This window comes from Peromyscus leucopus, chromosome 1 (genome assembly GCF_004664715.2).
Source record: "Peromyscus leucopus breed LL Stock chromosome 1, UCI_PerLeu_2.1, whole genome shotgun sequence".
Lineage (NCBI taxonomy): Eukaryota > Metazoa > Chordata > Mammalia > Rodentia > Cricetidae > Peromyscus > Peromyscus leucopus.
The window spans coordinates 104194760-104222269 of record NC_051063.1 but is presented as its reverse complement, the minus strand read 5'-3'; the positions used below and the strand labels follow the sequence as shown (position 1 = coordinate 104222269).

The 27510-nt window shown below is 41.1% G+C and overlaps 1 protein-coding gene across 3 annotated transcripts in view; it reads left to right on the top strand.

The window, feature by feature from the left end:
• Positions 1-27510, top strand: part of Fam168a (family with sequence similarity 168 member A) — a 132344-nt gene that overhangs the window by 82258 nt on the left and 22576 nt on the right. For 2 of the 3 annotated variants that reach the window (XM_037197110.1, XM_028877541.2), the window contains exon 3: positions 21627-21707. In XM_037197110.1, the coding sequence (XP_037053005.1) occupies positions 21627-21707 (81 nt within the window). Of the gene's footprint in view, positions 1-21626; positions 21708-27331; positions 27359-27510 lie in introns of all 3 variants that reach the window. The other variant, XM_028877540.2, reaches the window with a different exon arrangement.

Genomic DNA, 27510 nt, shown 5'->3' with positions numbered 1-27510 from the left:
CATAGTTCAGTGGGCAGAAGGCTTTCCTGGCATTCACAAGACTCCGTTTGATCCTCAGTGCTTCAAGAGAAATACCAAACCAGATCCACTATATGATGACATCTGATAAGTTAGTACACTTCTGTGCCTCAATATATATTCTACAAGAAAAACATGATAAAAGGTTTGGAATGCTTTCTTCACAAGAAGGCAAAGAATACTAAATATAACTGTGCCAGCCATCAACTTGCTGTGTGGGTCCCAAACCCATTTAGAAAATAATTATGAGATTTAAGAACATGTGAAGCCTTTAAACTAACTTACCATTATATGAATGAAAAGACGGAGAATTCAATGATCTGTAAAAGTGATTTGTGTTAGAACTGGGTCTGATGCCTAACTCCCCACTCTGGCCTGTGTATTCATTGTTTCTCTACCTCAAGGAAATGACTAAAGTTTCATCTTCCTTTCCCCATATTCTGTCCTGGGTACTTCCCACTCCTCTGTCTACTGCCTGGAACCAGTTGCAGTGCTCTTTGAATTTTCTGGTTTCAGACTGTAGCAAGCAATATGTCCAAGTGCTACAAATTCTTAAGCTTAGTGTAGTAGCACATACCTATAATTTCAGCACTCTGGAAGTAGAGGCAGCAGGATTGGGGGTTCAATGCTAGTTCCAGCTATAATAAGTCCATGTCCCCCCAAAACAAACAACTGAAAAAACATAGCCCCCCAAAGGGGAAAAAAAGCAAGCCCACAATCTGACACTCCTAACTCCCTGTTCCTCCTTTTCCTCTTTTTTTTTTTTTACTAACAGATTAGCCAGGACTATGTTGTAATCCTGTCTCAAACAAGCAAAAAAGATGTAACAGTTTATCAGCTGAAAGACCTTAATAATTAACGAAACTGCCAGCCTACAGATACAGTGAATGATCTGATCTGTCAGTGTGACTAAGAAACACTGTCTTCCGTTGTCCTGCCTAATTCTGTGTGTGTGTCTCTGACTGTCTCTCTGACTGTCTGATCACCTTGTAGAGCTTTTAAGATGATCTGACAGCTGTACTTCATTTGTGTGGGAGAGGGGATATGTGGCAGCATTGGTTGTCCTCCTCAGCTGCGCTCCACCTTATTGTTTTGAGACAGACTCTTTAATTGAGCCTGGATCTCACTGATTTTCAGCTGGACTGGCTAGTCACCATCCCAGGAATCCTCCTGTCTCCACCTCGCCAGAGCCGGGATAACAGCATACAGCCATCCTGGATTTCTATGTCCTATGCTTAGATAGCAAGCACTTTACTGATGGAGCTGTTTCCCTAGGCTGGTGCTTTGTTCTTTACACAGGACTTCCCCAAGGTTTTCTCATTTAGTTTTTAAAACAGCTTTAGAGAGATAGCTTTTATTTTCCAAGTAAAATAACTGGGGATCAGCTTCAGGGTCATACTGTATAGCAGAACCTAACCACAGATTTTTTTTTTTTTTTTTTTTTGAGTTATGAAGTAAATGCTTTTACCACTCTGGAGTATGTGGCTGTATCTTGGACACCACAGTGATTAGCATCTCAGATGAGCCAAGAAAGCAAATTCAAATCCCTGAAATTGCTAACACTCCTTTGATGTTGAAGCTGGTTTCCTCCGTTCAGAAAAGACCCCTCAGGTCACTTCACTTTTTCAACTTCACTGAGGAACTTCATGGAATGAACTGTTCTTACTGTATTTATGGCTGCTCTCCTTATTGTTAAACCTAAAGGACTGTTTTTAGACCTCATCTTAATTTGATCTTCCGTATCATTTGGTACCCTCATTGTCCCCTTCCTCCCCGCTTTTACTCTTTCCACTTTTCTTCCTTTGTTTGGGGGCAGGGTGGATAGGATGGTTTCATTTCACACTGGCTTCAAACTTGCTAGTTCAAGGGATGACCTTGAACTTCTTTCTGATCCTCCTGCCTCCATTTTCCAGGTACAGACAAAAGTCTCATTTATACAGTGTTGAGAGTCAAACCAAAGACAAGCACTCTACCCACTGAGCTATATCCTCAGCCCCCCCTTCTTTTTTAATTTAAATATATCCCTTTTGGACATGTATTTGTTGTGGTCTGGCACATGTGTGTGCCAGAGGACAACTTGCAGGGACAGGATTCCTCCTCCCCAGGTTTGAACTCAGGTCATCAGACTTGGTGGCAAGGGCCTCTACCCATTGAGCCATCCCAACAGCCTCCCTTGCTTTTATTGAGTCTACTACAAAATTTGTTTTTTTGTTTATTTGTTTGTATTTTCTTTTACTTCTTTAGTTGTAGTCTCCTTTTAGGGTTTTCTTCTGTTCACGAATTGAAAGTTGGTGTTGCTCAAGGGCTCAGTTGCTACCTAGAAGCTGATTTATACTGTGACAAACATTTCCTCTGAACTTCAGATTAGTTTATTCTAGCTGTCTTTCAAACATCTCTATGATTGTCTCATACATTGCTTAGACTTATATTTAAAACTGAGTATATTGCCTTATATTTCCCTTAAAACCTGTCTTTTTCTTTTAGCAGTCTGTGGTTTGTACCTCCTGTTCTCTCAAATCAGAAAATACTGACATTGATAGATTTTTTTCTCTTGTGAGTGTGTGTGTGTGTGTGTGTGTGTGTGTGCGTGTGTGCGCGCGTGCGCGCGCGCATGCGCGCGCCGCCTTTGTGTGTTTTTTGCTAAGATATAAAAATCATGAGTAGGCAAGGAAAAGCCCCTTCATTGCGATCAGGAGCAGGATGCAGGCAGAAGCAATTAGCACCCTCTAATGTTGATAGTCTTCATATAGACCTTAGCCCTCTAAGTGTTCCAGCTCCTGTATGGTTCTGAGGAATCAGGAACCTTAGTCCTTGGCAGCTGCCATTCTTGAATCTCTCACATTCTTGCATCTCTCAGCCTGGGTTCTGGACCCTTGGCCATGAGGAGTTGATAGCTCTCTTAGCTCTCTGTAACTCTTCTGGTGACCAGAGCCTTCAATTTCTCTTTCTCTTTTTATTCTTTTTTGTTTGTTTTGTTTTATTTGTTTTTGTTTTTCGAGACAGGGTTTCTCTGTGTAGCTGTGGCTATTCTGGATCTTTCTCTGTAGATAAGAGAACTCACAGAGTTCTGCCTCCTTGAGTGCTAGGATTAAAGGCATATGCCACCACCATCCAGCTTTTTTTTTTTTTTTTTTTTTTTTTTTTTTTAAGTTAAGACAGGGTCTCATTGTGTCTGCCGTGGAACTCTATATAGAATTAATTGGCCCATCTGCCTGACTTTGACTCCTGAGAGGTGGGATTAAAGGCATGTACCACCACACTTGCCCTTTCAGACTTTCTTTCTGCTCTCTTTTGTTGCTTCCCCCATCTCTCCCTTCCTCTCTCCTCCTCTTTTGTGTGTGTGTGTGTGTGTGTGTGTGTGTGTGTATATATATATATACACACACACACATATACACACACACACACACACACACACTAGCAGACAATAAAAGTTGGAAAGATGGCTTAGCAGTAAGAGCATTATCTGCACCTACAAAGGACCTAGTTCAATTCCCAGCACCCATATGGCAACTCACAACCACCTAACTCCAGTTCCTAGCAATCCAGCACCTTCTTCAGGCCTCTAAGGAGTACTAGGCACACAGGTGGTATGCATACATACATACAGGCAGGCAGGCAAAAATATTCACACACATAAATAAAAAGAAATCCCCCTCCCCGCTGCCCAGAGAAGCTTTCTCTGTGTAGCTTTGGAGCCTGTCCTGGAACTCACTTTGTAGACCAGGCTGGCCTCAAACTTACAGAGATCCGCCTGCCTCTGCCTCCCAAGTGCTGGGATTAAAGGCGTGCGCCACCACTGCCACCACCACCCGGCAAGAAATCTTTAAAAAAATAAAATGCTAATGTCATTATCATTAGTTTACATTAATCATAGACTAGTTACTGCAGTAATAACTAACATTTGTAACTCCCATTAGGGTAGCAGGGCACTTTATAAACATTGTCTCCATTTGTAATTTTTCAGGTAAGAGCTGTTATTGTTTTTCATGTGTTTACTTAGTTACTTACTCATGATACTTAGTTTCAACTAAGCAACATTCCCAGGGTCTAGCTGCTTATAAAAGTCACCTTAAGCAAACTATAAAGAAACCTGGGGAGGGCACGAGATCCTCGTGTTCACAGATAAGCACTAGAGAAACCAAGAATGTTAAACACGCAGGCTTGTCTCTTCAACAGAAGGGATGCATACCTGTTTTCTGCCCAGGAAGCTGGGAGTGGATGTAGTTAACAGCCTGGTGACTGTGCTGTCTGTAGGGCCAGGCCACACCTGCATCCCCCAGACTGTTACGTTTATTCCAGATGCTTTCTCCCTAGACCTTTGTCTTTAGCAGTTTCTCAGTCAATAGGACCTATCCCTTAGTAGAGATGTCACATGTACTCTGTAGCTCCGTGACCTCTTCAATGACCTAGACAACCACAGTCCTCCTCTGTGTCCTTAAGCTATAGGACCCCTTCATATGGAAGAGGTGACATGTACTTTACAGAAGAGTTTTGATGTAGTCGTGCCTTAAGCTTTATTGTGATAATTGTTACCAGGAAACTTCTTTCCAAAAGTTGTACTGTACTAAAATATGGCTAAAATAAACTGCCTGGTATCAGACTCTAGAAGTTTGAATCAACACCGGCTACTGAGTTGTATTTAACCAGATTTCCTTTTTGCCTCTGTAGATCATTAGTCTCCCAATCCTGGTGTTTGAAGAGGGAAATCCCCCACAGAAACCTTTGATTCTTTGAGAAGCAGTTTTGCTATGTAGCCTAAATGCTAAAATTATAGGTATGCACCACCATACCCAGCATAAGTATACTTAAAAAAATCATCATGGGAAAACATACAAAATTTCTGTTTTACTCAGTTTTGAGAGAGGGAGGGAAAAAGAAAGAGTCAGAGTCTGTGCGTGCTTACATATATATGTGCAAAGGCTAGAGGTCATCCTTAGGTTTCATATTTCAGGAGCTATCAACCTTGCTTTTTGAGATAGTATCTGACCTGCTAGGAACTTGCCAAGTAGGCCACACAGGCTGGCCACCAACCCCCAAGAACTTGCCTGTCTCCACTTCCCTAACACTGGGAATTACAAGCTTGCACCATCAAACCCACCTTTTTTTTTTTTTAAACACAGGTTTTAGGGACCAAACTCAAGCACTTTATTGACTGAGTTGTCTCCTAAGTCCATCTTAGCTGTCTTCAAGCATATGATTCAGTGACATTAAGTACATTCACAGTTGTGTGACCACCTTCATTATTTCTAGAAGTTTTTTTCATCACCATAACATACATTATATACCTCTCAGGAAATCCATCCTACACCCAACTTCTGGTAACCCTAATCTGCTTTCTGTTTCTGTGAATTTGCCTATTTTAGTTCATCCACATTAGTTCAATCTTTTGTTTGTCCATTTATCTGTCTCTTCAGGTGCCCTGAAATCTGCTCTAGCCAGTGGAAGTCCTGTTGGCTGGTCTTTCGATGGTGAAAACTTGCAATTAAAATACATAATTCTTACATATAGAGGACAAAGTCCTTATTGGCATATGTATGTGTGCTAGCTAGTTTTATGTCAAGTTGACACGAGCTTTCGGAAGAGGGCACCTCTATTGAGGAAATGTCCCACCAGACTGGCCTGTGGGCAAGCCTGTGATGTTTTCTTGATTGGTGACTGGTGTAAGAGGCCCACTGTGGGCCACACTCCACCATGGCCTCTGCACCAGTTCCTGCCCTGACTTCTCTAGGTGATTGACCTTTAAGCTGTAAGCTGAAATATAAATTCTTTTCTCTCCAAGTTTTAATCATTGTAAGTTCAAGAAAAATGAAGATCCTTAACCTTGTCACAGAACCAGCAAGTACTTAAAATGGGTTACTCTATGTTATTAACCGCTGAGCGCTCAACGAATTTAGGTTGATTAAAAGAATAAGTGACCAAGTGATAAAACTGCTAATAATGAAGCCTTTTCAGAGGTTCATAAGTGTTGGGAAATCAACCTTAGAGTTTGTAGTAGACACTTCGTCTAGAGGACCTCTGTAAAGCTCTGATTTACATTAGTGCTTCTATTTGTTCTAGTACTGGAGGTTAGGTGCTTGCCCCAAGCAAGGGCAGGAAAACATGTGAAAGATGATGTGTTAACTCTAGGTAAACAGATGAAACCATCCATTGCATTTATACCCCATATTTTTGCCAGCTACTCTAGTTTAAGAATTAGTACCACAGCTCCAAGGCCACTATGAAAGGATCTCAGAATTGTCTAATTTATATTTGCATCGCCGTCTCCAGTCTATACTCCATTCACATAGTTTTCTCTTCTCCATCCTTGTATTCATTATTTCTGATCATGAGCACAGATAAATTGTGAAAAATAGTTTTGTTTACTTGTGTGTGATGTGGGGTGTGTGTGTGTGTGTGTGTGTGTGTGTGTGTGTGTGTGTGTGTGTGTGTCATGCTCACGCAAACACTGGATGTCTTCCTCAGTTACTCTTCACCTTATTTTTTGAGAGGCAGGGTGTCCTGAACCTGAAGTTCACTAACTGGCTGGTTCGCTGGCCAGCAAGCTCTGGGGATCCCCCGCTCAGGTTGTCCTCAGAGTCACTGTGTGGCCCAAGCTAGCCTCAACCTCAAAATCTTCCTCCCTCTGCCTCCTTAGTGCTTGAATTACATTATAGATAACATGTTGTGAGCTACCATACCTAGCTTAAAGTGTGTGTGTGTGTGTGTGTGTGTGTGTGTGTGTGTGTGTGTGTGTGTGTGTATGCTTATGGAGATCAGAGGTCAGCATCAAATGTCTTCCTCTATTGCTCTCTATCTGAATTTTTGTAATGGAGTCTCTCATTAGATGCAGAGTTTCAGCTAGACTGGCTGCCCATTGAGCCCTTGAGGTCAACACCTCTGTGCCCCTATAGCACCGGGGTTATATATGCATACTGCCACACTTGGCAGCTTTTACATGGCTGCTAGTGATATGAACTCGGGTCCTCATGCTTTTAAAGGGGACTTTACCCACCAAACCACCTTCCAAGACTGAAAACATCCATATTGAAAGTGAAAACTTTGCATTATGAAAAACTGCATTTCCTAGTGCCTCCAGCATTCAGAATTTGTCTGGTTCTTAAAGAAAAACCTATGAAACCAGTTACTATTAGTTTTCAGGTTGTATGTTTTCTTTTGCTTAAAAAAAAAAAAAAAAAAAGTGGGCATTATAATGAAGTAAGTATCATAATTTCTGAACCTCTTCTTAGATATGGAGAGACTTTTCCAGTACCTAGATGTGCCCAATTGTGGGTATCCAGGCTCTGTGATTAATTTGTACTTCATAGCAGTTTGTTTTCTATCATCTAAGCCTAGGAACTTGGTAGACATTTACATTTTTGAGACCCACTCCAGACTTAATGAATAAAAATTCTGAAGGTGGTTTCCAGAAAATTCTGCTTATTACAAGCACTGTATATTGTAGATGGCTGTGACACACATAGCTGCAATTTTGTGAATGTTTGATAGTTGCTCTCTTTTCCAATTCTGTGAGCTTGTCTAGGAACCTTCCCATCATAATATCACAGTTCTTTTGAATCAAAACAGCTTCGAAAGTGTGCCATATGTCCAACAAGAAGGGTGACTACCCTTTGTCAGACAGATGAAGAGGTCTTTGGGTAAGCTGCCTCAAAGCCTGGAGCTGATGGAAGCTGTAGTTTCCAACAGGATAGCTAAGAGTTCTATTTTTCCCTTGTACATCTTTGGAAAACTAAATGATTAGCCCCTGAAATTGACTTTAAAGGATTCTTACTGCATAAAGTCAAAAGTGTGATTACTTGAAAATTGCTCAAATGGTGAGGAAGGTACTTGAATTGAAGTGTCCAAATCGGATTTTTTTCTGTTACTGCTCCCAGCAGGAGAAGTGGCAGAAAAATCAATAGTCCTTGGTTCCATACTTGAACCAAAGGTTCCAGCCTTTATCTGCTGGAGAGAAGTTTTGTAAGTTTGTGGTGAGATCTCCATTACTTTCATCTGCATGGCAGGAGACCTGAATGCCTGGGGTATTATGATCCAGGTGGGGTAGACAGAGAGCACAGACAAGGACTACAGAACTTCCCTTCTTCTTGACCCCTAAACTATGAAAATTCAGATTGAAATTCGGATAAGAGGTCTGAGCACAATGGTGTGGGGATGTGGGGGACAGGGTGCAGGAGAGCACTCCTGAGTAACTCTTTAGTGATTTAGGCCACTCACAATTCTAAGTTTCCAGAGACTTGGAGTGTTGAGCAAGCAGGCTGAGTGACTGATATTATTATAATCATTTGCATCATATGCATTCTCATTTCCTACCAAGTCTAGGGCCCAGTCTTTTTATATAGCATTAGTTAAGTCAGACTAGGTTTGAACTCAGCTCCATCATGTGGGAGTATCTGTTAAATAACAAAAAGTGCTCCTGGGAAACTTGACTAGCAGTATCTAGATAAGTAAAAAGTTTATGCAAGGCCCTGAGTAGTTCCATCCCCAGCACACACACCCCTGCTAAAGTCTAGAGGTAAGGTTAGTACAGGCAACACTGACTTACTAGATAGGCCAGTGATTTCAAAACCAATATTCGCACGACTTTCAGCTTTCCTTCTTGACCTCAGATGCCTGTGATAGCTCCAGGCATTGTGTGTTTTGTGTAATTAAGTTAAAAAGAAGAGCAGGGTTAGAAAGACTGCCCAGTGGTTAGTGAATTGGTTATTCGTCCATAAGACCCGAGTTCCATTCTCAGCACCTACATGGCAGCTTGCAACTGTTTGTAGCTCTAGTTCTAGGGGATCCATCTAGTCTCTACAGGCACCAGATGCAGTGCATTTAGCATACATGCTACAAAATACCCATATAAATAAAAAGAATAATAGTAAAAAAATTTTTTTAACAAGTATAGGGGAATACCAATAATGTTCCCCTTCATTAGTAAAGCAAAGACTTTGCCAGAATTCCCCCAGCAGAATTTTTTTTATGTGTTATTGGTCAGAACTAAGTTACATGGCTCTCTTGGGCTTTAGAAAGGCTGGGAAAGGAGTATTTTGGCCTTAGTGGTAAAGACAGACAAGGCAAAATTAGTTGAGAATGAGTGATGAGTTAGCCAGCCCATAGTAGCAACCACAAATGCCTACCTAGGCAAGTAAATTCATATCTGTTTCTCTCTTACTCTGGCTCTCTGTTTTTGTCTTAAAGACAGGATTTTGCTCCATAGCTTAGGCTTGCCTTAAAATTGCTGTGTAGCCAAGCTGTAAATGAGCTTTTCTAGCCATTTTCCTCATCTGTGCAATAAAAATAATAGTAGAAACTGTCTCACAAAGGCATCATGATGATTAAATGATAGTTATATAAAGGGCTTAGCATAAATACTCAATGTAATAAGTAGCATTAGTTGGTTTTTATTATTAGGGTTGTTATGTCAACTCTGCAGAGTAACTAACCTATTTCATAGAAGAAGTCTGAACTAGGACGTGACTCAGTGCTAGAACACTCAGCATGCACAAGGCCCTGGAATCTAGCCACAAAACCAAAACAAACTCCAGATTTCAAGTAGCTGAAGCTCAGAGCATGAAGGTAACTTTACTGAATTCTTAGTTTCAAGTGGCAAAGTTGGGATTAGACTCTATCTCTGAATCTTTAGAGTAGTTAAGTAACTTGCCTGGGATCCTTGAGCTATTCAGGATAAGTTTTTTTTTTTTTTTTTTCTACACAGCATATTGCCTTTGTATAATACTCTTGAATTTTCTGTTGCAGTTTCAACTGATTAAGTCATAATAACCAAGCAGTAAAATTCGGATTAGATTGATCTAATTATTCAGCTGTTAAGATGAGGCCATGAATAAATTGTATTTCAGTGCACCTTCGATTCTATCCAACAGGGTGCATAGTATCATTTGCATCATACAAAATCAATCTAGCTGATACCTCCTTAAGTGTTAAGGGGTAAATGGTGAAACAGCTCACAGAAATAAAATTAAACAGCCCCCTGTCCTCATTGTTATCAGATAGATGTTGCTTAAGTCTCACCTGTCAATTTTATGTAAACATGAACAAATTACTTAGCATTTTAGGGCCTCAGTTTTTTCACATGTGAAAAAAATATGGGAGTGCTTCCTATAACAGTAACTGCTGTGAGGAGTTTTTTGTTATGTTTTTTTTTTTTTTTTTTTTTTTTTTTTTTTTTTTTTTTTTTTTTGCTTTTTTCAGGTGAGGAAGCAGACTGAGAATTTGATAAGGATCGAAAGGGTCTTTCCCAGGTCACTTAGTAGCTCTGAACACCCTTTCCCCAGAGGTATTGAAATTCTAATACACTCTAGGGGTTTTTGACTTACACACTTTATGTTTCCATTTGTTAGAAATCCAGTCTTAATATGCATACCATACATATTTCCTACTTATTAGAACTTCACCAGTGAGTTTTAAGAAAGGGCCCTGGCTGGGGGTGTCTTTGATCCAAGCACTCAGAAGATAGAAGCAGGTGACCTCCATGCTTTGAGGCCAGCATGGTCTACACAGCAAGTTCCAAGCTATCCAGACCTTTATAGTGAGACCTAGCTGTATAGAAATCAAAATAAATGTGAGTGACTGCTGTGAGGCAATTATATGTTAACATATCAGACACCTAAGTGAAATGGACAAATTTCTAGAAAGACAAAACTATCAACACAATCCTGACAAAATTAAAAACAAATAAAAGAAAACAATCCCCTGCCCCCGCCCAAAAAAACCTAAATAGATCCTTTGACAAAGACAGAGATCAAGAAACTTTCCACAAAGATAAGACCAGATTGAGGTCTAACAAGTATTCAAATAAGAATATCAGTTCTCTGAGAACACTACAAACTCTTCCAAAATATAGAACATAAAAAGAACACGTTCTATCCTTCAATAAATGGCATTCGGCATTAAAAAAAAAAAAAAAGGAAGATGATGTTCTAATTCATTCTAAGGCCAATATTACCTTGATGCTCAAACCAGACACACACTCACACACATCACAAAATTGGAAAATAATATCCCATTGGATACATGTAAAATTCTTCAACAAAATACTGACGTTATTTGAGATGCTTACCAACATTTGCTGTTGATTTTCTTTTCTAGTTTGATAGGTTTGAAATGATAATTTGTTTCATATTTGCATTTGACTTGTTACTGGTGTAGCTGAATATCTTTTCCTTTTCTCCTCCCTAGTCAACTAATTTTTTTCCCTCTCTAAATTGCTTGGTTAGATTTTATTAGATGATTTTGATTTCTTGTTGAAATCTGAGCTTTTATTCTGGACCTCAGTCCTGTGTGGTATGTATTACAGTGTCTTCTGTATGATCTGAGCTTTATTCTGGACCTCAGTCCCGTGTGGTATGTATTACAGTGTCTTCTGTATGATCTGAGCTTTATTCTGGACCTCAGACTTGTGTGGTATATATTACAGTGTCTTCTGTCTCTGTAGTGTTAATTTTCTAATGTCATCTTTTTCATACAGACTTTTATATTTTGGTGATTTAGAGTTATCACCTATTTATGATTCTTCCTTTTTGTCTTATCTAAAAAGTACCATTTTCCTACTTTTTTCTAATGGTTTTAAGGTTTTGTTTTGTGTGTGATTTTTAGTTTGTTGAGGGGTCACACTGTGTAGCTCAGGTTGTCCTCCAACTCACAGCTATCCTACTTCAGCCTTTTGGATGCTGGAATAGACGTGTACCACCAGCTTCAGAGTTCTGTTTTGTTGTGCGGAGGTGGTGGTGGTGGTGGTGGTGGTGGTGGTGGTGGTGGTGGTGGTGCATACCTTTAATCCCAGTACTTGGGAGGCAGAGCCTGGTGGATCTCAGTGAGTTCCAGGACAGCCTGGTCTACAAAATGAGTGCCAGGACAGAGAAACCCTGTCTTGAAAAACCAAAAAGAAAAAATTTGTTTTGTTTTGTATTTTTGAGATAGGGCTTGCTCTGTAGCTCAGAATGGCTTTACTCTCACTATGTAACCCAGGCTAGTTTTGAACTTGTGATCTACCTACCTCAACTTCTTGATTGTGAGATTGTAGGTGTGCTTGTTTTATTTCTAAAATCGGAGAACGTGTGCGGGGAAGGGGAGATCTAACTTACTTTTTATATGGAAAACTATGTTTTATTAACCGTGAACAATAGTTTCCCCTTTGCTGCATCTCTTTAAATAAAATAGTGAAATAAAATAGTCAACCTATGAGTGAAAAGAAATTCATGGACCAAACTATAAATTTGTAAAATTGACCTTGCTCTTTATGTGTTTAGAAAATAATTACACAGAGGTCAGAGACCTTTCACCAGCAGCCTTTCAGGTTGAGTACTTCTCAAGTGCTTTCGTATATGGAGAATAAAGGGAAAGCATTCCCTGGTTAAAGATAGGATAATAGGCTGTCTGCTTTCTATTAACCTTTCTTCATTCCAGTGGATGAGAACTCTTAGAGATATTTTTAGATTGGTTAAAGAATTTCCCTCCTGAGGAACAGCACACATTTGGCTTTCTGTACTTACTTACTTAGAACAATTATATTTTGATTATCTAAGGAGACTATTTTCCTCTATATATTTTAATGGTAATGATGGTATTGTCTCTATATCAAAGACATGACCATATAAGCCTGCCTCATATTTTAGCATCCTTTTCAACTGAGACTTAGTGGAGTGAGTGATCTGGAAGTGGGTGGCTCTTACAATGGGTGAGCATGCTTTCCTTGAAGATGTGATGCTGTTGGTACATCTCAGCACTGGATATCTTCCTCAGAGCAGTAGCTTTGCACTGAGCACTCATAGTTAACATCATTTACAGTTCCTCTAGAGCAGTGGTTGTCAACCTTCCTAAAGCTGCCACTCTTTAATACAGCTTCGTGTGTTGTGGTGACCCAACCATTAAATTATTGCTACTTCCTAACTGCAATTTTGCTACAGTTATTAATTGTAATGTAAATATTTGATATGCGGTATATCTATATATGATCTGTGACCCCTGTGAAAATTTCATTCGGACCCCAAGGGATCACAACCTCTACTGCTCTAGAGCTTGCCAAATCCTGTGTGAGGCTGGGTGGGCGGGCCTTGAATCCCATATACTGACTGCCTATGATTCAGGTCTGGTGAATGGGCCCAAAGCCAGCACCACAGGCCTCCTTCTGATTTGTATTCTCTCCTGTCTAGCCCACTCAGCAGCTTGGCCTCTCAGTTGATAAGAACCTCAGATTGAGCCATTCTTCTGGAACTAACAGATCAGAGCCCGTTCAATTTACCCTTTTCATGTGTTGACACAGGGAAACGCCTGCAAACCCTGCAGCTAGGATGTTCCCATCTTGTTCTGCAGCTTCTTAGCACGTGACACTAAAAACAAAATTTTACTCTCAGGATCAGACTTTATAGGTCCTTAATGTCTCTGAGTTTAACTCTCTTCTTTATTCCATTGTTTGAGTTTTTCCTTTGGGCTATAACAGTAACTTCCTATCAGAGACCTTCATTTTCTGATCTTCCCATGCCAAACCCCCTTCCATTCTGCTGCTAGGGTAGTTTTTATATAGTACAATCTTGAAACTCTCAAATATAAAACCCTCCAAAGGTTTCCTACTATTTAGTAATAAATTCATTTCTTAGCATTCATCTCTTTCTCTAGTCTGCACCTCAATCTACGTTTCCACTTACTGCAACTATAGAATGCAAACTTCAGCCACATTGAACTGTTTGTCTTTTCTATAACTGGGATGTACATTTCTATACTGCATAAATGAGTATACTGGGCTGGGAGATGGCTCAGCAGTTAAGAACATAGGTTGCTCTTCCACAGGACCCAGTCAACTCCCAGTACTTACATGGCAGTTCACAACCATCAGTAACTTGAGTTCCAAAGAATCCAGTGCCCTCTTCTGGCCTCCTCAGGCACCAGGCACAAACATCATATATGCAGGCAAAACACTCCCTACCCCAGAAATCTGAAAACCTCCTCCCATTCACTGTTCAGGCTAAAAGATTTCTTTCAGCTGGGCGGTGGCGCATGCCTTTAATCCCAGCAATAGGGAGCAGAGGCAGGCAGATCTCTGTGTTTTAGGCCAGCCTGGTCTACAGAGTGAGGACAGGATCCAAAGATACACAGAGAAACCCTGTCTCAAAAAATGAGAGAGAGAGAGAGAGAGAGAGAGAGAGAGAGAGAGAGAGAGAGAGAGAGAGAGAGCGCTATACCTGGTAAGCTATACCCAATTTTCTCAAACCCATTTTTCATTTCCTCAGCATTTAGATGATATGTTTTGCCTATAGATTATTTTATATAGTTCATATTATTTCCCATTAGACTATTAAATTCTCTAGAAAGGAAGTACCTAGTACCATGCTTGTTACAGAGTAAGCATTTGCTATCTGCTAACTACTATGGTGGTGGTGGTGGTGGTGGTAACTGTCATTGTATTTGTTTACTTGAAAATACCTGACAAAAGCAATTTAGGAAAGAAGGACTCATTTTGGCTGGCAGTTCCAGAGTACAGTCCATCATGGTGGGCAGATTTGGGCAGGAGGAGTGTAAGGTATTCAGTCAGAACACAGAGTGAGATGGTTGCTGGTCATCAGTTTGCTTTCTCCTTCTTATTCATCCAACACTCAGGGTAGGACTCCTTTCTTCACTTAAACCTTTCTGGAAACACCCTCCTAGATATAATCAGACGTATTTCCATGTGGTTCTAAATCTAGTCAGGTGACAGTGGAGATTAACCCTAGCAATGATGGGGAAATACGGAGAATCTTTGAATCTTTGCTGACCACCATCATCAGAGTCTAGTTATGTCAGTTCAATTAACTTTTTTTTCAAATCAGGGGGGAAACATCAGCAGGAAAGTGAATGAGGGAGGAAGAAATTCTTAATTGTTACGGAAAGGGAATTTAAAGTCTAATCAGAGTTGAGCAGCCAGAAGGAGGCAAGATTGAGATAACTGGGTGTTATAGATTTGTACTAGAAAGCATTATCAGAATATCTGATGCCCTAATATATCTCTAAGGCTGTAAGAGAGCAGAGGGGACAGATGTGCTGTGAGGGTAGAATGGATGGACCAGAGACTGAAAGGACATTCAGAGTAAGATTCAAGTCAAGAATTTCAGCCTTCAGAACTCTCCAAGAGATCTGACTACCCACAGAAGTTCTTAGCATTGCATTAGAAAGGGTGCTGCGGAGACTCGGTTACATTCCTGTGCTGATGGCAGATGAACTCAGTCATCTCCAAGACCTCTTCCAACTCTGTAATTCAGTGCTTGCATGATACATTTCAATAATAGGAGCGTGACTTGTATTAAAGACTCCAAGTAGGAAACAAAATAGTCTTTAAAACAAAAACAAACAATAATTAAAAAAAAAAAACACAAAAAACTAGAAGCATCTTTGAACAAATTGAATCTGAGGCAGAGGCCACTCTGATATATGTCGAGAACTCCAGAACAGCCAGGGTCACATAAAGAGACCTTGTCCAAAAATAGCCCCCTCCCCACCTCCCCAGTTTTTACTCTCCAAAGTAACTTTGCTTTTCTAGTTTTGAAGATGAAATGTAAAAAATTTTGGCCAAGTAAGCAGAAGTCAGATCTAGAGGTTACACTGAATAGACTCGAGCTTTAGGATGTGTCTTAGTTTGGGTTACTATTGCTGTGATGAGACACCATGACCAAAGCAACTACCAAAGCAACTTGGAAAGGAAAGGGTTTATTTGCTTGACTTACACTTACACTGTTTATCATCGAAGGAAGTCAGGACAGGAACTCAAACAGGCAGGAACCTAGAGGCAGGAGCTGATGCAGAGGCTGTAGAAGGGTGCTGTTTACTGGCTTATTCAACCTGCTTGCTTGCTTGTTTGCTTGCTTTTTTGTTGTTGATGTTGTTGTTTTTTCCTGGAACTCGAGCTGTAGACCAGGCTGGCCTCGAACTCATAGAGATCTGCCTGCCTCTGCCTAGTGCTAGGATTAAAGGCATGTGCCACCATTGCCTGGCTTTCAGCCTGCTTTATTATAGGACCACCAGCCTTGGGTTAGAACTACCCACAACGGGCTGAGCCCTCCCCCATCAATTTCTAATTAAGAAAATGGCCTACAGCTGGATCTTCTGGAGGCATGTTCTCAAGTCATTTTCTCTGCTGACTCTAGCTTGTGTCAAGTTGACATAAAACTAGTCAGGACAGGGAGGGTGGGGAGGAGAGTTAGGATGGGCTTTGTTTCATTCAGGCCTCAGTTCTGTCTCCAGTCTACTCTTTAGTTGTGTAAGATTTGTCCCAGTATCTTCATCTCAGGAATGGAGCTAATAATACATTTTGTAGAGTTGGGAGTGGAGATTAAATCAGTAAAGAGGTGCCCAGCCAGAACATGATAGAATTAATTTTCTTTTCTTTTTTTTTTCTTGCTCTCTTCTTTTGTATTTTGAAAGAATAGAGAGGGGTTTTGTTGTTGTTGTTTTGTTAAGGCAGAAGTCTTTGCATTGAGGATACAATAGTCATTTTCACTTTTAAGAAGTGTGTGTGTGTGTGTGTGTGTGTGTGTGTGTGTGTGTCTGTGACTGTGATGTATAGATGTGTAGAACAGAGTGGGAGCACAAGAGCCACTGTGTGTGTGTGTGTGTGTGTGTGTGTGTGTGTGTGTGTGTGTGTGTGTGAAGGTCACTTGCGAGGAGGCATCGTCTCTCTTGTTGTCTGTGCTGTTACACTGCATGTCCCAGCTCGCTGGGCCAAGGGCTACTGAGCTACTGGATGATCAGTCTCCTATTTTTTATTTTTATAACTATTGTGAATGAGATTGCTTTCTTGATTTAATTTCCAGCAAGTCTATTACTGGCGTATAAGAGCACTACTAAATTTTATATGTTGATTTTTACTTACTGACATTTTTACTGGATTCATTTTTTAAATCTCTACTAGTCTTTTGGTGATCATTTGGCTCTTCTTTTACTATTTGGACACCTTTTCCTTCTCTTACCTAATGTTATGATTAAGACTTCCAGTTCTGGGCCAGTGAGATGGCATAATGAGTGAAGGTACTCCATGCAGCCAAGAGTAAAGACCTGAGTATTATTCCTGTGGTCCACATGGTGGAATGAGAGAGAACTGACTCCTTAAAGCTATCTGACCTCCACATGCGTGCTGTGGCACATGCACAAATGCACATACCCACCCCCCACCCCCCTCCACACACACTCACATTTTTTTTTTATTTAGAAGGGGGCTGGAGAAATAGATCAGTGATTGTGGGGTGGGGGATGGTTTTCGAGACAGGGTTTCTCTGTGTAATTTTGGTGCCTGTCCTGGATCTCACTCTGTAGACCAGGCTGGCCTGGAACTCACAGAGATCTGCCTAGCTCTAATAGTTCAGTGATTAAGAGCACTTACTGTTCTTCCAGATGACCCAAGTTTGATTCCCAGCATCCACATCTGGTGGCTCACAACTACTTGTAACTCCAGCTCCATGAGATCTGATAGCCCCTTCTAGTCTCTGTTGGAACCTACACACAGGTGCACACATGCACATACTTGCACATGTGCACACACACACACACATACATACATAGTGGGAAGAGGCACACATTCTAGTATTTTATTTCTTATCATTTCTACTTATATTGCCTTCAGAAGGCTGAAGCAAGAAAATCATGAATTTCAGACCAGCTGGGATACCATGAGTTCTTGGCCATCTTGGGTTTCCCTGCCTCAAAATAAATAAATTAAATAATAACTCTTAATTAGAAACATGGAACAATTTAGGTGGTTGTGGTGGTACATGTCTTTAATCCCAGCACTTAGAGGCAGAAGCAGGTGGATCTCTGTAAGTTTAAGGCCAGCCTGGTCTGCAAAGTGAGTTTCAGGACAGCCAGAGCTACATAGTGAGACCCTGTCAATAAACAAACAAACAAACAAATAGAAACATTGAAGGATGATCCTGTAATTTTCCTCTAAAGTAAAAGTCATCTGAAATGACAAAATAGAAGCATGGCTGTCTGTGGCATACAATCTCTTACAGGAAGCTGAATGTAGATTTCCGTCACTTAGCCTCCCAGATTACATCCCTTGTCTCTCTTCTTGAGAAGTAGCACATCTCTAGATTGGTAATTAAGTGACAAATTGGCTACTTCAGTTCTAAAGCAGATCAGGGTAGAGTGATGAATTTTCTTTGGAATTCAAAGGATTTCTGCAACAGCATGTTAACAAAGATACATTATTAAAGCTCCAATATTTACAGATCCCAAAGAAGCATTTAGGGATTTAGGGAGTTAATCTTTGACTTCTCAAACCAATTTTCCACTGTTAGTCAGAATACCAATGAGCTGCTAAAAACTGCAGGGAGTAGTTACGTAGTCACTTACACACTGCTAGTGCAAGTTGAGCTTGATTGTCTTACTGGATGTATCGTAGTCAAGTATGTGAGGACTTTTCCCAGGCCATTTCTTACCATTCCACACTGTTGTTCTAGTCTGAGTCCCATTTTCATAATTGCCATCTTGATAGGAAATAGAATCCATGTAAGAGACAAACCTGCCTGAGGGCATTTCTAGACTGGGTTAATTGAGGTGGGAAGATGTATCCTAACTGTAGATGGCATGACAGGGTCTTGACTGAGTAAAAAGGAGAAAGCAAGCCAGCTACCAGCATCCTCTCTCTCTGCATGCAAGTGTGACCAGCTGCCTCACTCCCCTGTGCCTTCTCCACAGTGAAGGATGGTACACTGAAACTGTGAGCCAGGATAACCCCTTCCTTAAGCTGTTTTCTGAGATACTTTGTTACAGCAAAGAGGAAAGTAATTACACCTCCCAACTTAGGGCCTCTGCACTGAGCGGTTGTTTATTTTGTTGTTAACTCTAGAAGGCCTTTTCTAACACTGTCTTCTTAGTTGCCACATAGTTTCCTTCAAGCCTTTGGATATAGAACTTCTCTGCTGTGGATATCACTCTATATAAATAAACACTGATGGCCAGTGACCAGGCAGGAAGTATAGGCGGGACAAAGAGAGAGGAGAATTGGGGAAACAGGAGGAAGGAAGGGAGACACTGCAGCCACCGCCAGGAGAAGAGCATGTAGAGACGCCGGTAAGCCACCAGCCACGTGGCAAGCTATAGATTTATAAAAATGGGTTAATTTAAGATAAAAGAACAGTTAGCAAGAAGCCTGCCACGGCCATACAGTTTATAAGTGATATAAGCGTCTGAGTGATTATTTTATAAGTGGATTGTGGGACTGCAGGGCTTGGGGAACCTGGAGAGAAGCCCTCCAGCAACACTTCTCTGTGTATTTTACCCTGATTATTGTTTAATATTGCAGTAATCTAACTCCAATGCATTTCTTCTTTCTTTCATTTTTTTGTTTTTGTTTTTCCAGACAGGGTTTCTTTGTGTAGCCCTGGCTGTCCTGGAACTCACTTTCTAGACCAGGCTGGCCTCGAATGCAGATCCGCCTGCCTCTGCCTCCCGACTGCTGGGATTAAAAGTGTGCCCACCCCCGCCCAGCTTACTCCAATGTATTTCTGATGTTCTTGCCGTTCTTTTTTTTTTTTTTGTCCACACTCAGGATTTTATTTTAATATTTATTCAGTGCCTTTTCCAGCTCTTTTAGATTATAAGCTGCCTGAGAGCAAACATGTTTTATGCATTGATACAAATCTCTAATCCAGTGTTTGACACAGAGTAGTTACTCAAGTATTTAGTGAATGGATGAATTTTGAGACTAGTCCTAGAACTCTCACTATGAAGCTCAACGTGACTCATACATGCAATCCCAGCACACGGATTGGCCAAAGAATTAGGAGTTCTAGTCTAGCCTGAGCTACAAAGAAAAACCCTATCACAAAATAAAACAGCACTCACTGGCAGCCACTGTCCACACCAGACTCTTCTCTTCACACACCTTACTCTGGCAGCCATGTGTGACAGACCCAGTATGAGTAAGATTGAAAAATTTCCTAAGTTGAAATTGAAGAAGACAGAAATGCAAGGGAAAAAAATCTTCTGCCTTCAAAAGAAAGGCTGAAACAGGAGATGCAAAATAGGCAGATACTATCAGTGTGCCTTGCATGTCCCATAAGCATTGCCTCCTGATTTTATTTCCTTTTTTATTAATTAATTGATTAATTTGTGTGTATAAGTATTTTGCCTGCATAGATGTCTGTGCACTGCAGACAGAAGCCAGAAGAGGCACCAGATCCTCTTGAACTAGAGCTACAGATAGTTGTTAGTTGCTCTTTGGTTCCTGGGAATTAAACCCACATCCTCTGGAAGAGCAGCCAGTGCTCTTAACTGCTAAGCCATCTCTCCAGCGTCCAATATTAGTACTTTTAGCTGTTTGATTTTCTGAGCAGCAAAGAGGTTTGGGTCAAGTTTAAATGACTGTACTACCCCTTTCACATTAAAGAATCAAGTAGCACTGGGCGGTGGTGGTGGTGGTGGTGGTGGTGGTGGTGGTGGTAGTAGTAGTAGTAGTAGTGCACGCCTTTAATCCCAGCACTCGGGAGGCAGAGCCAGGTGGATCTCTGTGAGTTCGAGGCCAGCCTGGTCTACAGAGTGAGTTCCAGGATAGGCTCCAAAGCCACACAGAGAAACCCTGTCTCGAAAAATCCAATAAATAAATTAATTAATTAAATTTAAAAAAAAAAAAAGAATCAAGCAGCCCTGACAGTGAAGGCTGGCCTGGCAGTCTGGCTAGCAGGGAAGGAGAACTTGCATGCTGGTAAAGGGAGAAGATGGATGAGAGTTGTTAAAAATCTCAAGTAAATTGCAAGAGGCCTAAGGTATTCTGAGGTCTGTAAAATGCAGTGCTAATTTTTTAAAAATAATTTATTTTTATTTTATGTGCATTGGTGTTTTGTTTGCTATGTAAGTTTGTGTGAGGCTGTCAAATCTTGGAGTTCAAGCAGTTGTGAGCTGCCATGTGGGTCCTCTGGAAGAGCAGTCAGTGCTCTTAACCACTGAGCCATGTCTCCAGCCCCCAGTGCCAATTTTTTTTATGTTCAAATGGCTTTAATTTAATTAGAGTACACATTTAAAAATATACAAGTAAAAGGTTTTAAAACCTGTAGAAAAAAAACTAAAAAAAAATCTTGGAGACACCTTTTTTAAAAATCCTATTTATTTATTTTTATGTAAATAGTTATTTTACCTGTATGTATGTCTGGGGATCATGTGCATGCCTGGTGCCCACAGAGGCCGGAAGAGAATGTCGGATTCCCTGAGACTGGAGTTATACATGGTTGTGAGCTGCCATGCGGGTGCTAGGAATTGAACCCAAAGCCATTGGCAGAGCAGCCAGTGCTTGTAGCCATTAAGCCATGTTTCCAGCCCAGACTCTGATCATTTCTTTAGAAATGAATTCTAGAAATAACTTTTTGAAAGTAGATTAGATCACCAGTGAGGACTAGAGGCTTGGGAGTTACCAGAGGTTACAGAGTTTTTATTTGAGATGGTAGAAGCATTTTTTAGGAACATACAGAGGACAGTTGTATAACACTAAGAAAGTAATGAAGTGTTCTGAATTACCCAAAAAGTATATGAGTTAATTTTCTGATCACTGTGTATATAGTCAGAAATAGTCTGTGAAGAGACTGAAAGCCAAGCCTCCCTAGTCCCCTTGCCTAACCAAATGAGGCTTTTCTTCTATGTCTTTGTAGGTTACCCCACAGCCTACCCGGCAGCTGCCCCTGCCTACAATCCCAGCCTCTACCCGACCAACAGCCCCAGTTATGCTCCAGGTAAGCAACGGGTGGGAGCCCAGTGGAGAGGAGGGGGAAGCAGGCCTCCATTTGTGAAAACAAATCCTCCGGTTGGCCCTTCTTTTGAGACTGCCCTGGAGTCAGCCAGTTCTGGCTGGATTCTCTTTGACATCCCCTCTGGGAACTGGGGCAGGACAACCTTGGGGTGGGAGTAGAGTAGAGTCCCTTTGTTGTCCCTGGGACTTGAGGGTGGCCCCTTTTTCTGTGCTGGAATATATGAGACTGCTTCATCTCTCTCAAGCAGTGTCCAAATTAATGTTTCCCTCAGTTTTGCCTGAGGCTGCCATTGGGAATCACTCTCTTTCTTTCTTTCTCCCTCCCCCAATTCCCTTCCCCTCTCCTACCCTCTCCCTCTGGGGTGTAATTTTGGAATAGAGTGAGAGACTTGCCACCAGAGTAAAGAGCCTTTTTACAGGCTGAGACAGTTTGCTTGTTTTTCAGAAACAGAAGACATACAACACTTGAACAGAGAGATTGAAATGGGTTTGAAATACTGAAGGAGGTGCTAGGCACGATGGCATACACTTATAATCTCTGCACTTGGAGGCTTGGGCCACAAGTGTGAGGCCAGCTTGAGTTCATAGTAAGAAAGAAATCAAAAAACAAAAACAAAAAAAAAACTGAAAGAAAATATTGAAAAGATCTTTTTTTCTTCCTGTTTTGGGGCCAGGAGTGTTAGTGGTGTTTTAACCACTGATCTAACTCCTGGGCTCAGTCATTGCCTAACACCCAGGATCAGGAGAAGGAATGGGCACTATGGTTTGAAAGTCCTGGGTTTGAAACCAGATTAGGCTTCTCCCTAGGTATATAGCCTTAGGTGTATAGCCCTGGACAAGTCACCTCACCTTTCCGAAATTCATATGTAACCATTTACCTTAGGGTTGCAGGTGATTTTACATAAGTTCTTTAGTTACTCACTAAACATTTGTTGAATGTCCTCTATACTGGGATAGAAAAATAAGAGTTGTCATCTTTGCCTGCAGGAGCTCATAGGTAATTTTGGACCCTTTCATATTAATAATGATGAATTGTACTACAATACAGTAAGTAATATATAAAGAACAGATGCAGAACCACAGTCTACCTGGAGGTGATAGTAGGGACTTCACAAAGGAACTAACAGTAGAGACTTGAGGCAGGCAGAAGTAGGAGGTGCCTTTAGAAGCACTCAGGGGAGGAGGGCACATTCCAGGGCAGAGCATGCCTGTAAAGGCACAGTGGAGGCGTGGAACCCGACTGCCGAGCCTAGAACTAGTAGAAATGATTGGAGCATAGACTGAGAGGGACTGATGAATCTGAACTACAGACTACAAAGAACAAATTTGGAAAGACCTTAAATGTCATATCCTCCTTCCTCCATTCTCCCCTGCCTCCCCAGAGCTGAGGACTGAACCCAGGGCCTTGCGCTTGCTAGGCAAGTGCTCTACCACTGAGCTAAATCCCCAGGCCCCCCCCCCCATTTTCTTATTTAGTGAATATTATGGAATTGAAAAGCCCCCAGGTATTCTTTAATTCAACCTCCTTTGTGATTAAGACATCCTGGAGAAGAGCTGTTCCATCCCACATTACCTGTTAACTGACAACAGCTTATAGACTAGAATCTTGGGTAGATTTCCTGTCCTGTGCTTTTCTGTGCCAATCTGGTACTCATTCTGCAGGTATCTCTTTCTTCTGAAGTGTTTGAGACAGAAAAGAGCATGGGCTGTATTTGTAGACCTATATTTGAACCCTGGAATTATTATCATATTACATACATGCTGTGAAGTTACAGGCAGCTGCCTATTTATTTTTCTTTTGGCTCGTTTGTGGAGCTACAGACTATTCTAGGAAGGCATGGTGGTAAACATCTGTAATATCAATACTTGGGAGATAGAAGCAGAGGATCAAAAGTTGAAATGTAGCCTCTGCTACATAGCAAATGCAAAGCTAGCCTGAGCTACATGAGAACATGCCAACCCCCCCCCATACATTACATAGTAAGTAATGATAGACATGTCCTGTGCTATTAGTTACTTTTGTTCTCTATGATCAAAACACCTGAGAGAACAACTCAATTGAAGAAAAATATGTTTTAGTTTGTCGTTTCACAAGATTCAGCTCATAGTCTCTTGGTCCCATGTGCTTGGGGAGAACATCATGGTGCTGGAAATGTGTGGCAGAAGGGAGCTGTTCACTTCATGGCTGACAGGAAGTAGAGAGTGGTAGTATAGTGGAACCTGGGTAAGATACAGCCCTGAAGAGCACACCCATGACCTGCTTCCTCCCTCTAGACAGGACGTTCTACCATTTCCTCATAATCTATTCCAATTTGGAATGCATAGGTGGATTAAATGATTCATTAGTCAAAGCTCTCTTGACTTAGTCATCTCTAGAAACACCTTTACACATACACCTAGAGGTGTGCTTTACCAGGTTTCTAGATGCTTCTTAATACAGCCAAATTAACCAATACAACAGGTATTTATTTGGGCCCTATTAATTAATTATACAAGCCTTAACCATTCTAGAAGTTACTGTGGGTGATGCTCATTTGAGGAAGCTGCCATTACTGCCCTGAAAGAGTTTTTTAAGGGTAACAATGACCTGTGGACTAATATCTTTTAATGACAGCTCAGTGTTGATTTTTCTATTTCCTTTAATAAGTAAGATACATTATCCCACTACTCCAGATCTGTAATAGTAGCTATGATATAAAAGCTACACAAATTATCTGATTAAAAAAATCAAATTAGTGAGTTCTATCTTAAAAACTAAGAGAACATTATGAAATATCACAGTACGTAAGTGATTTCAATCCAAGTACTGTGAAATCTGTGAGTTGGCTTTGTAAACTAGCCTAAAATAGGGGAGGTGAGTTGTGGCAGAAGTTCAGGTGAGGTCACAAAGTCTTCCTAGTGGGAATACTAGAGACCTCACCAGGTCGGGGCCTATGAGACTGGAAAGCAGAGTATAGTGAACAGGTCAGAAGTGCTGTACTTCTCCTGAAGAAGGAAGCATGAGAGTGTGCTTTCCAGAAACTCGGTTACCAAGGAAAGAAAAGGATGTACAGGGGAAGGGCGTTGGGGTGTCAGTGTGATTAAGTGCACACTTGTGGGAAGGAACAAGTAGAAGACAAGTCACAGGTGCAGAGCAGCACAGAGCTAGGCCTCCCAGCAGCTGGCACACAGGGCTCCTGTTTCAGTTCCCTTCCTTGTTTGGGAAGTTGAGTGACAGGAGGAGACTGAGTGCCTCACGGTGTGGGGCAGCTCAGGACTAGCACTCATTTGAAGACCCGAGTTGGTTCAGGCTCTAATCACTAGTGGTGAGCTACTTTCTCATAGTATTCAGCACTTCTGCTGAGAGATTTTAGGATTATTTAAGGATCAATTTGGCAAATAATTGACAGGAATAAAATACTCTATTAAAGACCAGGCATGGTAGTGCATGCCTTTAATCCCAGCATTTGGAAGGCAGAAGGAAGTGGATCTCTAGGAGTGAGTTCCAGGTTAGCCTGGTCTATATAGTAATTCTAGGCCAGCGAGCTCTACATAATGAGACCCTTAAAATAACAAAAACAAAAAACTACAATTAATTCTATGTTTCCTCTGTGTCGGCAACAATTTGAAGCTCTTTATGGGTATTAATTTGTTTTATATTACAACAAACTGAGTATTTTTCAAAATTTCCAACTGGGAAAATAGAAACTTAGAGAAGTTCAGCAACGAGAACCGCATTCTGGCATCCTGCCATGGTACCTGAACTCTTAACCACCTGTGGCTGCTGAGGCAGTGGGAAGCACTGGGGGTTCGACAGGAACAGCCAGGCTGGAGAAGAAGGCAGTGCAGAGAGGAGTCTGAGATTGTTAAAAACATGGACAGCCTGCCAAGCTGCAGGTACAGGGAGAGTATTACATTTCAATAGTAAAGTGAAATAATAATAATAATAATAATAATAATAATAATAATAAGCCTTTATCCAACCTGATTAATACTTTTAAAAGTCAACATATTTCTAATCTATGATTAAGCCAAACCATTTGCTCAGAAATCCACAATAAAGGATAGTACTAGTGTATTGTGTTAGATAGTCCACAATGGCCAGGTGTGATGACATACACCCATTATCCCTACACTTGGGAATTGGAGACAGGCAGATCAGGAGTTCAAGGCCATCTTTACCCCAAAATCAGGAAGGAAGGGAAGGAAAGAAGAGGTATCAGACTGAAATTGTTTCAGATGTTTGTGTGACTTTGGGGGAGATCTCGCACGCGCGCGTGTGCACGTGTGCACACACATACGCACACACGCTCTCATGCTTACATACTCATAGCGGGGTCTGTTTCATATTTTGTGATGCTGAACTCTACCTTCACGGGTCTGACTATTAGGGGGAGGTTCCTGCCATAAAGGCTCAAGATCAGAGAGAACATTAAAAGTGAATCTCAGCTTCTTGCCAGAGCTGGCCATTTGTGATTCAGGGAGGTGCCTGCAAGGAGCCAGCCATGAAGATTTAAATTTCCTTCAGTTACTTACTTCAAGGAGACCAAGAAATTGCTCACAGTGAGCTCTTTTTAGTAGCTCTGTGCTCCCTTAGGTTCATCTGTTCAGGATGCAGGGGGAAAAAGCTCATTCTTTCATTGGTTCTGAAAGCTATGTGGGTACCTAGGCTTCTTCCCAAGTGCCTGCCAATTTCAAGGATCATATTTAGGTATTTAACTTCACAGGAGGCAAAAGCTGTCCAAGACTTCTTTTTCAGAATCCAGGGAGCAAAAGGTTTATCATATTCCTGATAATGTAACTTGAAAGTGAAAAGAAGGATAAATAGAAAACTAAAGTCAAAACTCTCATAAGAAGCATGTTCTCACCTCTTGTTTCATTTGAATTATAATCCCACTGAAGTATGTATATGATTTTTCCATTCCCATTTTGTATATTACAAACTTGGGGGAAAGTGGAGGAAAATAATCTGTTTCTAAACACCTGCACACTGAAGCTCTGGGTAAGGCAAGTTACAAATGCACCTTTTTACCTTTGTCTTGTAAGCTAGAGTTTCTTGCCTCCAGTTTAGCTCAGAGAAGATAAAGTAACTTTCAGAATTAGATTTAAAATGCCGTGGATATGAGATTCAAACCCATTTGTCTGACCCCATAGTCATGTTCCTTCTACAGCATAATACTGTCCTAGACAGAATGTCTCTGCATTGAACCTCGTTCTCTGAGAGACCCATGACGGCCATTAATTGTCCCCTGAGCCTTTATTTCTTCCTCATTGTAGTCTCTGTCATGCTTGAAATCCCTCAGCAGTTCTTGGGAGAATTGAAATGGTCTTAATATGGACAAGCAAAGAACGGGACCTTATGCCTGTTCATATCCAGGCGGTTTTCAGTCTCTTCTCTGGAAGATCCTGTGGCATCCAAGGAGGTGCTTCTCTGTAACTAATGAACTTTCCTGGATGGCAAGTCTGTCACCCTTTCCGGGGGGAGGTACTTCCCATTCTCTCCATTCACTGCTTCTTATGCAACCTGGGGGAAACTGCTATCTCGAACAAGTCTGTTATATAACTGCAATATGTACAACTTTGCACAAATTCTTAGTGGTAATTTCAACTAACATTTCTATCCAACAGAGTTTCAGTTCCTGCATTCAGCTTATGGTAGGAGAGCTATTTTTCCTCATCTGTATTATGGCCTATGAATGTGTTATCTTGTAACAATGGTAGATTCCCTTTCCTTTCCTCCCCAAATCCCACCTCCTAGGCTTGGGCTCCCCCAGGTGGCTCAGCAGCAGTTCCTATAGCATGCAGGA